This window comes from Rhinatrema bivittatum, chromosome 7, assembly GCF_901001135.1.
Source record: "Rhinatrema bivittatum chromosome 7, aRhiBiv1.1, whole genome shotgun sequence".
NCBI lineage: Eukaryota > Metazoa > Chordata > Amphibia > Gymnophiona > Rhinatrematidae > Rhinatrema > Rhinatrema bivittatum.
Genome location: NC_042621.1, coordinates 276,018,534 through 276,034,131, shown reverse-complemented (window position 1 = coordinate 276,034,131; position 15,598 = coordinate 276,018,534). Strand labels below are relative to the sequence as shown.

The window sequence follows — 15,598 nt, the reverse complement described above, 5'->3', positions numbered from 1 at the left end:
TTAATTTGGGGCTGCTGAGCATTCATCATTTTTCCATCAGCTACCTCCACTTCCTTCCTGCCTCCAGTCCCTTCCTCTCTCTTACCTGCCACCAGCCATTTCCCACTGTTCTTAGCCCTCAGTTCTCTCCCGATCCCCCTCTTCACTTTCAGCGCCTCCCTATTTCCACCCCCTTGCTTTCATCCCCTGACGAGGCGCACACTGGTCCCCCCCCACCCCCCACCACAGGCCTGGCAGACAGGCCTGGATTTATCAATAGGCACACTAGGCCTATGCCTAGGGCAGCAGAAATCTGGGGGGGGAGCAGCAAGTTAGCTGAAGATTTGCTGCCTTCCAATAAAAAATAATATAAATTACACAAATAAATGTAGTGTAAAATTGCTTTAGTTTCATAATGTAATATAATCAATGGAAATTTTTGCCGATTTGCTACAGAATTTTTAACTTTTTGCCACAGGTTCAACCCCTGAGCTGCCATAGGAAACTAGGGGGACTGTGCCTTAGACCTTCTCCCCCTGTTGTCCAACCTTGGCGGGGGGGAAAGAGGGGGATGACAGCACCAACACTGCCGAGGTGCATCAAAATCCTAAATCCGTCACCGCTGGCAGGCCCTGTGCATCTTGGATATTTGTCTAACATTCTGACAGCCCTGGCTCCCCTCTCCCCCTAAATCCCTCTGGTCTCCTCTCTGCCCTACACTTCCCTACATGCAAATTTATGGAAATGAGGGGAGGAGAGGGATGGGACTCCCTCATAACAACCATCCCCTCCCCCTCCCCAGTCTTCAAGTTTCTAGTCCTGGTCTGTGGAAAGGTTTGCAACCCTATATGCTGAGAAGGCAATCTGACCAGCAAGGAATTGTTATTCTCTGTATTTCTTTTATTACAGATGACGCTGAATAAAATCCTTTGGAAAAGCAGAACTGGTATCCAGTTTTTAAAAGAACCGATTGAACCGGCTGAATGCTAAGAGGAGAGAGGTCCAGTAGCCGGCTGGCACAGAGGATTCTGCAAAGGCTACGCTCACAGACCTTTGGGGTAGGAAATCTCAGCCATCACAGAATGGTGACGCTTTTGTGGCCAGGCTCAGGGGTGCATGCACGCTGGCCTGTGGCCCCTAGCTGAGAACATTTGCTGTGTTGACATGGAATGAACATGCTCCCCATCCCCCCCTCACAGGCAGATGAGAAGAAATGCTTGTTGTGCCGTAGTTCAGTAGAAGCCGGTTCTGACCGAGCTGGAATCCCAAAAGGAAGGAAACAAAATTGCCAGGCAAAGAAATGAATCGGCACAAAACCCCCCAAAAATTCCCAATATAAAGAATTCCGTTATAGACTTAATAAGAGAGAAATGACATGTTTATATGCTTCCACTTCCATTTTATACCACCAGATGTATTCAAAAAGCTGTGCCAGAGTGGTTCTGCCCACAGACTAAAACTAAAGGACAAACTGTGAGAGGAACCTTAGGGAAGCACTTTATGGGGTTGTGCAAGAAACCAAAGGTATCGGTAAACCCAGGTGATGCTAGGGCTGAGTTTAGATTTGAATGTAAAACCACAATTAAGATTAGGTTCCTTAGATTCAAGATTCCTGTCGGCTGATGGCACATGAGCATGCTAGCACGATGGATTCTAGCTGTGAGTTCATCTAGTAGGGGATGCAGTGAGGAATATCAAGCAGTGGCAGGACATCCGGGGGAGGGGGAAAGAAAAACATATTTAGAGATTTTAAAAAAGAAAAACCGATCCTACCTGGAGAGGTTGTCAAAGCCATCACCCCATAGTATGAGAAAGCTCCGGCTTCAAACTTCATTCCTTCTTTCCCAGCCTCAACTTCCACTTTTCCCTGCAGAGGAAAACACAGAGAGCCTCAGCCACAAGCCATCGCAGCTGCCTAAGGCCAAAGCAACGGGTGCATACGTCATTATGCAGCCAGGGTCAGACTGCTCAGGCGGCATAGGGCGCCGTGGCATCTTCCCCCACTGGCAGAGGAGAATGGCACTTCTTACCTGCATTTGCCTCCTCCTTTGCTGGCTTCAGTTTGAAGTCTGAGCTACATGGGACCTCATGGTCGCACAGGAAACCACAAGTGCAGCATCTAACGACTTCAGATTGAAGGCAGAAGAGAAGGGGACAGATGTACATAAGAAATGTCAACGAGAGGGTCCTGCCAGGAAGGAGAGGGGGGCAAGGGATGTGGGGAAAGATGCTGAAGATCCTGAGCGTAGGAGTGTGCAAGAAGGAAATCCATCCCTGTATGCAGTCACCCTCTATCCGGAGCTGACAACCGCTGACATGTGTCCCATAAAACTAAACTTGACAGATCCTCAATAACTGCACCTTACTGGGTGAAGGAGAATATTCATTTATATCCATGAATAACTACGAAGCTTTGAAAAAGTCTTGATACCTACACAATGTAGCAAATGATTAGATTAGGGGTTCTCAATCTAGTCCTTGGGACACTCCAAGCCAGTCTGGATTTCAAGATAACCACTGTGAATATGCATGAGCAAGATTCTCATGCTTTGTCTCATCTCATGCATATTCCTTGTGGATATATTGAAAACCTGACTGGCTAGGTGTGTCCCAAGGACTGGAGTGGTTGAAACTGCTGGATTAGACAACACTTGCATTTAAATCTGCAGACATAATTTAAGATACCGTTGAATTTTGATGTGAGAAGTTGATAAGAATCATACACCTTCTCCTTCGACATATTTCACACAGCAAAGATTCACAGCATATAGAAAACCAGTCTTTTTAGGATAAGACTCTGTCTTCCACCCCTCTTATCTTAAAAGATAGGAATTTGGTGTATCTGAATGCTGTAATGACTCTTTTATAACTGCAAAAAGTCTGAAAAGTTCCCTAGGACAATTCATCTTTGTGCATTGTCTCTTAGATGGAAAACATGTACAGATGTGTACAATCACCATGTCAATCATGTGTGTAGTAACTTCTAGAAAACCCTTCTACAGTCAAAAATAATCATGGCTAAATTATTTTGTCTACCGTGTTATTCCACTTGAATGCACAGAAATAAAGGTTAATAGATAAAACCAAGAGTATATATACATATGGTGATACATTTCTTGACTAGCTTTCGAGCTAATGCTCTCCTCTTCAAGTCAGAATTAGAATGAGCAAAAGATGGCATATTACCAGGAAATATTAAGTATTAAGTAGTGTTGCAAAGATACAGGAGATGTTGGCCAGCTCTTTCCATTGCAGAGATCAATAACTTCAGAAGAAGCAAACGCTTATCAAAACAGGCCACCCACACCTGACTTCTTAACTCTCCCAGGACACATGAAAGGGAGCAGTCCTCTCTGGGTCCATCGCTCTGCATGCTGCCTGAGTGGGGTGAGAGGTTGAAGAGTAACCTGATCTTCTTTTTGCAACCCACTTCCTTTATGGCCCTTAATACTGATTCATTTTATTAGAAGAAATAATGGTCAACAAGAGGGAAGGGTTAGGATGGCCACTGTAACTGGTGATTCGATCATTAGATAGCTGGGTGGCTGGTGGGTGTGAGGATCACTTGGTAACTTGCCTGCCTGGTGTGAAGGTGGCAGACCCCACTCATCACATAGATAGGACTTTAGATAGTGCTGAAGTTGTCTTGGTACATGTGGGCGCCAACGACATAGGAAGGTGCAGGAGGGAGATTCTGGAAGCCAATTTTAAGATTTTACGTAGAAAGTGAAATCCAGAACCTCCAGGGTAGCATTCTCACAAATGTTCCCCATTCCTTGCGCAGGACCCCAGAGGCAGAAAGAGTTCTGAAGTCTCGATGTGTGGATGAGATGATGATGCAGGGAGGAGGGCTTTAGATTTGTTAGACACTGGGCAACATTTTCGGGAAAGGGGCAGGACCTTTTCTGAAAGGATGGGCTCCGCCTTAATCAGGGTGAAACCAGGCTGCTGCTACCAACCTTAAAAAGGAGTTGAGCAGCTTTTAAACTAGATGATGGGGGAAAGCCAACAGTTGTTCTGGAGAATATGGTTCTGAATGATGAACGACAGGGAAGTTAGGACTTCCTGATAGAGGTTGCAAAAAAAAAAATGCAAAAGTGACCCAGGTACTGTTAAGTAATGAGCAGGCAGAGTTGAAAGATTCCAATTTACCTTTCTCAATTGATAAGCAGGTTAATTCAAACAAAAAACATACTTTGAAATGTCTGAATACAAACGCTAGAAGTCTAAAAAATAAGATGGGAGAGTTAGAGAGTATAGCACTGGATGAAGAGGTAGATATAACTGGCATCTCAGAGACCTGGGGGTAGGAGAACAACCAATGGGACACTGTGATACCAGGGTACAAATTGTATCGCAATGATCTGATGGATCAAATTGGTGGAGGGGTGGCACTGCATATTGAAAAGGGCACCGAGTCAAACAGGATAAAAATTCTATGGGAAACAAAATGTAGAATCCTTATGGAAAATTCCATGTGAAAAGGGTGATAAAATAGCGTTGGGGGTGTATTACCATCCACCTGGGCAGAATGAACAGACAGGCATCGAAATGCTAACATAAATTAGGGAAGCTAACAAAACTAACAGCACAGTGACAATGGGTGATTTTAATTACCCCAGTACTGACTGGGTGAATGTCACAGCAAGACATGCTAAGGAGGTGCCGTTCCTAAATAAAATAAATGACTGCTTCATGGAGCAGCTGATACAAGAACCAACAAGAGGGGAAGCTATTTTAGACCCAGTCCTTAGTGGAACACAGGATTTGGTGCAAGAGGTAATGGTTTTGGGACCACTTGACAATAATGATCATAACATGATCAAATTTGACTTAACTGGATACAGGCCACTAAAGAAAGCTATTGCAATAGCATTTAACTTTTAAAAAGAAGAGTATGAGAAAATGAGAAAAATGGTTAGGACAGTATGGAAAGGAGCAGCTGCCAAGGTTAAGAGCTGCATGGACCTTGTTTAAAAATGCCATCTTGGAAGACCAAACTAGATGAATTCCACACATTACAAGAGGTAGAAAGAAGGGTAAACGATTATTGGCATAATTAAAAGGTGAGGTAAGAGAGGCTGTTATAGCTAAAAGAACATCTTTCAAAAAATGGGAAAGGATTCCAAATAAAGAAAACAGGAAACAGCATAAGCATTGGCAAGTCAGATGCAAAGCACTGATAAGGAAGGCAAAGAGATAATTTGAAAAGAAGCTTGCTAAGGAAGCAAAAACTCATAATAAATCTTTTTCGAGTACATTCAAAGTAAAAAGCCTGCGAGGGAGTCAGATGGACCACTGATCACCCAGGTGTAAAAGGGGCACTTAGGGAAGGCGAGGCCATATCAAAGAGACTAAATTAATTCTTTGCTTCAGCCTTTACTAGGGGAAAGTATATAGGAAATACCCATGCCAGAAACGTTATACCAAGGTGATAATTCAGAGGAACTGAAACAAATCTCAGTGAACCTGAAAAATGTAATAAAGCAAACTGACAAACTAAAGAATACTAAATTACCTGGATGAGATGGTATATATATCCCAAAGAGTTGAAAGAACTGAATAATTTAATTGCAGAAATACTATTAGTAATTTGTAAACCATCTTTAGACTCATCTATGTTACCTGAAGATTGGAGGGTTGGCCACGTTGAGGTCCATATTCAGACCCAGTCTGGATAGTAAAGTTATCCTGATAAACTTATCCGGCTAACTTTAGAGGCACATACAAAAGTGCAGCCGCACTATGGAATATACCCAGCTTTTTTAAAGTTAGCTAATTTTTAACCGGGTAACTTTAGGACAGCTTTTTGGCCCAACCAGACTTAGCTGGCTATGTTAACCGGCTAACTCTGATCATCAGAGTTAGCCAGTTAACACAGCCGGCTAATTCAACTCCTTCCAGTTACGCCCCTGGAACAACCCTGTTAGCCATCTAAATTCTGAGTTAGCTAGCTAAATGTTTTTGACTATGGACTTCATTATGCCAATGTTTAAAAATGATCCCAGGAAATTCTAGACCAGTGAGCCTGACATCAGTACTGGGCAAAATTGTAGAAACTATCATAAAAACCAAAATTACTGAACATATAGAGATGTATAGTTTAATGGGACAAGCCAACATGGATTTAGCCAGGGGAAGTCTTGTCTCTCCAATGTGCTACATATTTTTGAAAGTGTAAATAAATATGTGTATAAAGATGAGTCAGTTGATATAGTGTTATCTGGATTTCCAGAAAGCATTTGACACACCCATGTCAGGTGCATTCTCCTTTCAAATCCCATATGATATCTCCAATCCCACCCGCACCATCTCCCCCAACAAATTCCAGTCAATTTTACCATGAATGAAGCTCTCTGGCACATTATTCACAAAAGAAGATCTTTATTGGATGATTATGGCTGCAGCATAAGTCAAATTACACTATACATTCAACTATAAATTAAACCCCCTAGACCATTATGCAATCCCTATAGGGTGACCACGCCCTCACTCAAATTGCATTTCATAAAGGCTCAGTATCATGCTAATGCATTATTCTGGTGCTGGGGACGCAGGACCATTGAAGTTTTGCCCCTCCGATGTCCTGGACCATAGGAAGAGCAGGACTTACTTGTTCAAGATGCAGCTGAATTATTGGGAGGTGATCAGGCCAATCCTGACCATTGAAGCTGAAGATTTCACAAGCAACTCATCTATACTTTCATCCACCCATGCAACACAGTGGCAGGAAATACCCGCTTGGTATTCTCTGAACAATTTTAAAATAGCTCTTGCCGTGCACCCTTAGGGGTAGATTTTTAAAGTTATGTGCGGGCATAGATTTGTTTTACCTAACCCACCCCCCAGCTCTAACTAAATCCCCCCCTTACCTTTGCGCAGAAAGTTACGCCTGCCCGAGGCAGGCGTAACTTGTGCGCACCGGTGGGTTGCTGGCACACCATTCCCCAGCCCAGGGGCTGGTTCGGAGGCCTCGGTCACGCCCCTGGAATGCCCCCGGGCCGGCACCACACCCCCGGCCCTGCCTCCGGAACACCCCCGAATGCCGCAACGTCCCCGACATGCCCAAGCAAAGTCCCGGGACTTATGCACGTCCCTGGGCTTTGTGCGTGCCGGCGGCCCATGCAACATAGGTGCGCGTAAATCTGGCAATCTAATGCGTGCAGGGCTTTTAAAATCTGCCTCTTAGAGCATGGTTGACCTCGCCAAAAGCCACACAGTGGCGACGCCTCGCTTGCCATGGGCTCCCCACCAACTTAACTGTGGCCATGTTCCAAGAGCTTAAGTGCTGCCTACAAGCTTTAAGGGTTTTCCAGCTCCAAAGCCCCAACATGGTAGAGCCCACTGAATCGCTGAAAACATCTCCAGCTGTAACCCCCCTTGAGGCTCCTGTTCACGACTTGGTATGCCATGATCATTCCACAACGTACTGCATTTTACTGCTGATAGCACGATTCTTCTGTAACCCAAGGAGGATAATTGTAGGTTGGCACTCACTAATGTGACTACATTTATTCAACTTAATAAGCCACAAGTAATGCTGTAGACATACTGCACATTGCTGCCAAGATAGTTCAGCCCCTCCAAAGTCAATCTATGCGATTCAGGAATGGTAACACATGCTATATTTAGCCAAGTGCCTGTCAAAGCCCCGTTCCAAAAACCTGCAAGTGTTATTATGCTGGGTGTGTTGTATGCAGTAATAAATAACAGAAGGGGAATATGGTACGTCTGACCTAACTGACCCCAAGGGGGGGGGAGGGGTCCACCAAGCACATTTCTCAACATAGATTAATAGCACATGGTACATAAGGGGAGGCAAACTCATTCTGAACTACCTGCAGAATAGAGCCAGGTTCACAGATGAGGATACATAGCCAATGAGATATGCAATGATGGACCTCATATAGAGAAAGCGATGGATCCATTGACTATGCAGTAGCACAACCACATCCTTGCGTGTGGGGTTGACAAAGCCACATGAGACAAGCTTTTGACATCCCCAGCAAAGGAACTGTGATGCCTGGTAGCATGGCTGCCATGTTCCTAAATTGCTTCTCCAGGATTTCCAAAGATTGCCCCTGCTCCGCCAGTACCATGTGAAATTGCCCCTAGGACTGAATATGGGTGAAACTCATATTCGAGACTGGCATCCCAAGATACCTGGACACAGCAAGATATGAACACTGGCAAGGCCGATAGTAGAGACATTGCCATAGGGTATCAGCAACCACTGGAACAACACTTCTGCCATCCTCTTGGTGGCAAGTAGCCAGAGAGCAGACCGCCAATGCAGACGGAACCCCTTTAGGAAATCTCTCTACTGGCAGGGCCTATGGCACCCAAATCGGGAACAAAGACCCATTCTGATAAGGCAGTTTGAGATGCCCAGATTAAGTGAAGCATGTGAATAGATTTGCCAAATCGCATAAGTTTGGGTCTGGAGCCTTGCAGTAAGAATTAATAGCTATTATTTATTGTGAGGTTGCAAGAGCTACCGGATTTCCCAAGGAACTTAAAGCCACATGGAGACTGATATGCATGCTGGAAACTGAGAGGTAGTGACCTGCCCACGACACTACTGGGTCGCTTGCCTGATTCCTCTAAAGTTTGCATACCTGCACTAGAGACTACACCAAGGATGGGTACAAATCCCATTTAAATTCAAGTGCTCAAAGGGAAATTAACCACAAGATAGCACCAATGCTGCACAAGTTATGACGATGCTTTGTTGAACATTCGAAGAACTGTCCTGCCTTAATATTAACTGCCATTAGCTAAGAGAATTGTTTATGGAAGAGCAACTGGGGCCTGTCCGAGAACATGCCTACTGAGATATATTATAGGTCTGGCCTTGAACAGGTATAATGCTATTGGCAGAGACAAAGGACAGGTTAGCACTTCACTGTCCTCATCCACAGGAATACCTGTACAACACTGAGACTCAAGAGGATGCAGCAATCATCTTGGAAGATGTCATAAGCAATGTAACCAATCAGCTTTGTGGCACTGCAAAAGAATCATATGGGCATCTGAAAGAACAATGCCCCAAATACAATACGTAACTTACAGACCCAAGCTAACAGGAATTTCAGAACATTGTCAGTGTTTTGGGACCTATCATGCATGTGCTGTCTGAGGCTAAAAGTGATGAGGGCCTGGATATCATAATTGACCCGTTAAAAGAAGAACAAAGAATGGCACTCAGGAAATCCTGACCGGCAAGTGCTGGGGATGATAGAGCTTATCACTGCCTTCCAAGGATTGCCTCAGGACCTTCAGATTATGAGACTGACGCACTGCCTGCTATACTAAGACAGCTCTATGCCCCCATTACTGAGGTGGAACGGAATAGTAAACATTTCAACAAGTCTTACCTATATTGCTGCCATGTGAGCGTAACAAAATTGGGTTCGCTGTCTCTGCTGCCCAGGTACATGCCCGACTGGGCATGCCTGACCAGTCTTTATGCAGGTGGATGAGAATTATTTAATTACATCCTGCAAGTAAAATTGACTGCAATAGACTAAATACCAGGCTTGAAGATAGAATGACTCAAAAACACCTGTATCATCTCATAATAAGTAGAGAGAGGATGACTATACAGCCAGTAAATGTACTTAATATGTTTGGTCACCAATGCCAAAAATATGCAAATAAGGCCATATATGAAATAAGATGACCTACAAACGCAGGAGAAGGTAGGAAGCCATAGTAGTGAGTGCGGCTGGTTCAGTTATTACCTTGGCTGCTGCCTATGCCTGCCATAGCTCAAATTCTCACATCTCAGGCTTACTGCACATTGTCCTTGAAGCTCTCAGCCTGGGTTTAAGACAGGGGCTGAAAGGACTTGATGAGGATGCCATAAATGACCTGCTAAAGAAAAGAAAAGATGACGTGCGAAATGCTGACATGTATGTGCTGGAAGTAGGGTGAGCACTTGCAGACCTGATACCCAACTGCAATAAATAACCTTAACATCAACATGCATAGGGACATTGACATGTGCATGATGACTGCATAAGAACATAAGAAATTGCCATGCTGGGTCAGACCAAGGGTCCATCAAGCCCAGCATCCTGTTTCCAACAGAGGCCAAACCAGGCCACAAGAACCTGGCAATTATCCAAACACTAAGAAGATCCCATGCTATTGATGCAATTAATAGCAGTGGCTATTCCCTAAGTCAATTTGATTAATAGCCGTTAATGGACTTCTCCTCCAAGAACTTATCCAAACCTTTTTTGAACCCAGCTAAACTAACTGCACTAACCACATCCTCTGGCAACAAATTCCAGAGCTTTATTGTGCGTTGAGTGAAAAAGAATTTTCTCCCATTAGTCTTAAATGTGCTATTTGCTAACTTCATGGAATGCCCCCTAGTCGTCCTATTATTCGAAAGTGTAAATAACCGAGTCACATCTACTCGTTCAAGACTTCTCATGATCTTAAAGACCTCTATCATATCCCCCCTCAGCCGTCTCTTCTCCAAGCTGAACAGCCCTAACCTCTTCAGCCTTTCCTCATAGGGGAGCTGTTCCATCCCCTTTATCATTTTGGTTGCCCTTCTCTGTACCTTCTCCATCGCAACTATATCTTTTTTGAGATGCAGCGACCAGAATTGTACCCAGTATTCAAGGTGTGGTCTCACCATGGAGCGATATAGAGGCATTATGACATTTTCCGTTTTATTAACCATTCCCTTCTAATAATTCCTAACATTCTGTTTGCTTTTTTGACTGCTGCAGCACACTGAACCTACGATTTTACAGTATTTTCCACTATGATGCCTAGATCTCTTTCTTGGGTGGTAGCTCCTAATATGGAACCTAACCGTGTAACTACAGCAAGGATTATTTTTCCCTATATGCAACACCTTGCACTTGTCCACATCAAATTTCATCTGCCATTTGGACGCCCAATCTTCCAGTCTTGCAAGGTCCTCCTGTAATATATCACAATCTGCTTGTGATTTAACTACTCTGAATAGTTTTGTATCGTCCGCAAATTTGATAACCTCACTCGTCGTATTCCTTTCCAGATCATTTATTGAAAAGCACCAGTCCAAGTATAGATCCATGAGGCACTCCACTGTTTACCCTTTTCTACTGAGAAAATAAACCATTTAATCCTACTCTCTGTTTCCTGTCTTTTAACCAGTTTGTAATCCACAAAAGGACATCGCCTCCTATCCCATTACATTTTAGTTTTCTTAGAAGCCTTCCATGAAGGACTTTGTCAAACGCCTTCTGAAAATCCAAATACACTACATCTACCGGTTCACCTTTATCCACATGGTTATTAACCCCTTTGCCAAGAAGAATGCAGATTTACCACATGAGAAAATAAAGGACCTCATTCACAATTATCATAAAAAACTGCAAGCTGTCATTGATGCAAAAGGATATTAAGAACTAAGAGTATGTAAACTTTTGAACAGGGCCATTTTATTATTTCCTTTATCCTTTGATGACTGTGCTATTCTGTGATGCATAAAACAGTTTAATTTGAAACACATTAAAAATAACAGACATATTTTGTCTGATCACCAGGCCCAGCGCCACTGGACGTGCAAACCGTGCAAATGCATGGGGCAGCACACCCGGTGGGGCGGTGTTGGGAGCAGAGAGAGGCCCATGCTGCCGCCAGGGAACCCAATCCCACCAGCGATGAAAGGAGGTGGTGCGAGGTACCGCCGTTGGATCTGATCCCATCGGTGGTGGAAGAGTGTCCGTGGTGCCGCCAGTGGACCCGATCTCATCAGCAGCGGAAGAAGAGCATCTGTGGTGCCAGCGGTGGACCCAATCCCACTGGTGGCGGAAGGAAGAGATCCTTGCTGCCAAGAAAAAGCAGCATGGCCCCGCTGAAATCAATGGTGTGGTCAGCACTGCCTTAGTAAATGGAGAAGCAGCGCGGCCCCGCCAGAATCAGCAGGGTTGCCAGCAGGGCTGCGCTGCTTTTCCACGTACTAAGGCAGTGCTGACCACGCGTCAATTTCAGCGGAGCCACCCTGCTGAGGAGGAAGAGGAACACGCTCTGCAGGAAGTAGTCCAATGCCCTGTGGCTGGAAGTCATTACCTTGGCCACGGGAGCTGAAGACGACGACTCTGCTGCTGCCGCTGCCTGCTAAGTCAAGGGAAGTAAGTGAGAAGAGCATGTATGCTTGTGTGTGGAAGAGTGAGAGTGAGAGACAGCATGTGTGCCTGTGTGTGGGAGAGAAAGAGACAGCATGTGTGCTTGTATTTAGGAGAGTGATAGAACATGTGTGCTTGTATGTGAAAAAGTGAGAGAGCATGTGCGCTTGTGTGTGGGGGTGAGAGAAAGCATGTGTGGTATGAGAGGGAGCATGTGTGTACTATGCCAGTTGCTCTCTGCCTGATAATCCATGACAATTTCAGGGCATCTGAAAATCAAAAGTTCCCAGGTATAGAAAGCATGAATTTTTTAAATCCTTTTTAGTTTTATTTTTCAGGTGTTATTTGCTGTTCCTGCTGTTTTGAAATATGTTATTGGTGTTTGGGACATTTAAAAAACTTGTATATGAGTTTTTAATTATTTGATCTTTTATTCATCAGTTTTTAAATAATATTATTAGTTAATTTTTAGTATTATGATTATATAATTTTTTTTTTCTTATTTTATTGTTTGATATTCGAGGAATGGTGATGGTTTTGTTTTTTCATTGTTACACTGCACAGAGTCTGGCTTCTTGCGGTTTCCAGTTCAGGTTTTATCTGCACATTTGTATTTCTACTTTATGGTTGCTCTATTCTGTATTTGGTGAGGGTCTGTTTAGGCTCTGCATGTGCAACTGAGGTGAGGCATTTTCTAACAGGAAGTGTATTAGTGTATTCGGGCTGTCAGCCCACACCCAACAGCCATCACAATAAGCCTAATACCATATCCGTTCCAAATGTCTTTTTTGCAGGGATTTCTATTTGGCATCACAGCAGTACATGTAAACATAACGTAAGTGATATTTTAAACTCAGAATACTGTACTTCAATATTTTTCATTTAACTGTGTGTGTGGAATGGAGCAGGGAGCGTTGTACAAGGCTATAAGGTTCGCTTAGGGCACCTAATACCGTTGCATCAGCCATTAGTTTGGGGAGGGGGGTGGGGGTGGGGAATAGTGTCAGTTTCTAAAGTTTGTATCACTGAATGGAGTGGCCTGTTTTTTTGGTGGGCCAGGGACAGGCACTGAATGAATCGGGGGGAGGGGGGGGCAGCACAGTAATTGTTCGCACAGGGCAGCAAAAAAGCTAGCACTGGCCCTGCTGATCCCTCATGTTTCCTTAAAATCCTGCATATCTTACAGATACTGCCAGGGATATGTAAACTTTTTTGAGCACAACTGTATTTACTCCTGCTCAATATTAGGAGTAAGGGATCGTAAACATCTTAAAAGTAAAAAATGTCTGGGTCAAGTTGGGGAGGGAATTTCTGGCCTAAAAGCCAGGAAGGTCTTCATGAGCTGCAGATGGACTGGGCGAACTGGTAGTCTAATAAGTAAAACTGGTTATTTCATTGGTACACGCATGTTAGAAATTCCTCAATCCATGCGTGTAAAAACTAACTCATGGGGGGGGGGGGGATAAATGCATCTAAATTGCGCGTCTAAAATCTACTCGCGTGTCCCTTTAAAACTGGAAAGCATATACAGTGATTTGGAAAAATATTTGACCTCCCCCCCCAAAAAAAAGTCAGCAGATTTGTGTGGATTACAAATGACACTTACACATATTGTTCCTGACAATATGTTTATTGCAAACCGGTATGCTCTTAAAGTCAATTTTCAAAGTCACAATTCATTATTTCTCTGCATTTTTTGTTTTCATTTGTGCTCACTTATCTGCAACTGCTACTTAGCCAACTGACAGGTCGATCCAGTAAAGTCCGTGGGAGAGCGGACGAACGCCCGCTCTCCCAGCGCACGCACCGGCCCTTCGCCGGTGCGAGCGATCCAGTATTTAAATGAGGTGACGCGGTGCAAACGAGGAAAAGGAGGCGCTAGGGACACTAGCGCGTCCCTAGCGCCTCCTTTTTGTCAGGAGCGGCGGCTGTCAGCGGGTTTGACAGCCGACGCTCAATTTTGCCGGCGTCGGTTCTCGAGCCCGCTGACAGCCACGGGCTCGGAAACCGGACGCCGGCAAAATTGAGCGTCCGGTTTTCGGCCCGACAGCCGCGGGCCGAATTCAAAATTATTTATTTATTTTTTTTTACTTTTTTTTACTTTTGGGGACCTCCGACTTAATATCGCTATGATATTAAGTCGGAGGGTGCACAGAAAAGCAGTTTTTACTGCTTTTCTGTGCACTTCCCTGGCGCCGGAAGAAATTAGCGCCGACCTTTGGGCGGCACTAATTTCTTAGAGTAAAATGTGCGGCTTGGCTGCACATTTTACTTACTGGATCGCTCGGGCATACCTAATAGGGCCATCAACATGCATTTGCATGTTGAGGGCGCTATTAGGTGCCGCGGGTGGGCCGCGTGTTTTCCTCCCCTTACTGAATAAGGGGTAAGGGAAAACACGCGTCCAGAGCAGGGTGACAGTGTGCTCCGACGGAGCACACTTTACTGGATCGACCTGTGATTTAGCAAGCTAAGTAGTGTTTTTTGTTTGTTTTTTTTTACTTATCCAGCGGATCGATGAACAGCAGACTGCGCTGGAAGAATTGACCACTGCATTTAATTTGTTACACAAACAGATGAACTCCCCTTCCACCTCAGGTAAAGAGGCTAAACTGTCAGAGGTGACGGTCAAGAGGACTGTACCTCTAGCAGCTCCTACCCGCTTCTCGGGAGAAGTATGGAGATGCAGAGACTTCATTAACCAGTGCTGCATGCACTTTGCGATACAACCTGAACATTTCCCCACAGCTTGCTTATTTATTTATTTATTTATTTATTTATTTATTTATTTAAAGGCTTTTATATACCGATGTTCATGTAATAGTACATATCGCGTCGGTTTACAGAGAACTAAAGTTAGAAATTACATCAAACATGTGGGATACATATAACAAGGCGTACGTAATAAGAATTACAAATAAACCAGAAACTTAGTATTACATCAAACGTAGTAAGCATATGTGATACAATAACAAGGTGTAAGTAATAAGAATTATAAAGTTATAAAACTGAAAATTTAGTATTACATCTAACGTATTAAACACAATTGTATGAATAAGGTGAGAACATGAGTATATACCTGAAAAAACAGACAAACAAAAGGGCAATGGCCCCCGTGATTTTTCTAATCCTGGATCATGTTCCTGGAGTAGACTAGTTCAGGGTAAAGGTTAAGAATGAGTAAAGAGCGGCCAGAACAAAGCTGAGGTGATGGGGTTATTGAGGCCTTTAAGTGAAGGCTTTTGTGAAAAGCCAAGTCTTACGCTTTTTCTTAAACGTTTGCCTACAGGTGTCTAGTCGAAGGTCCGTGGGGAGGGCATTCCAATGTGTGGGACCGGCGGTCGAGAATGCACGTTTCTTAAGCAATGACTTGGCTGGAGGTGCATAGACTGTGCCTAAATAACTGGTTCTGATCGGTCTGGATGATGAGTGGTGACGAAGGGGGCAATTTAGTTCTAGCGAGGTTTGGGAGTGAATGGTCTTGT

The 15,598-nt window shown here is 44.1% G+C and overlaps 1 protein-coding gene across 1 annotated transcript in view; it reads right to left on the bottom strand.

Moving 5' to 3' along the window:
- Positions 1–15,598, bottom strand: part of CNNM2 (cyclin and CBS domain divalent metal cation transport mediator 2) — a 345,438-nt gene that overhangs the window by 74,130 nt on the left and 255,710 nt on the right. Inside the window, exon 5 of the mRNA XM_029610285.1 lies at positions 1,753–1,846. Within this exon, the coding sequence (XP_029466145.1) occupies positions 1,753–1,846 (94 nt within the window). The remainder of the gene's footprint in view (positions 1–1,752; positions 1,847–15,598) is intronic.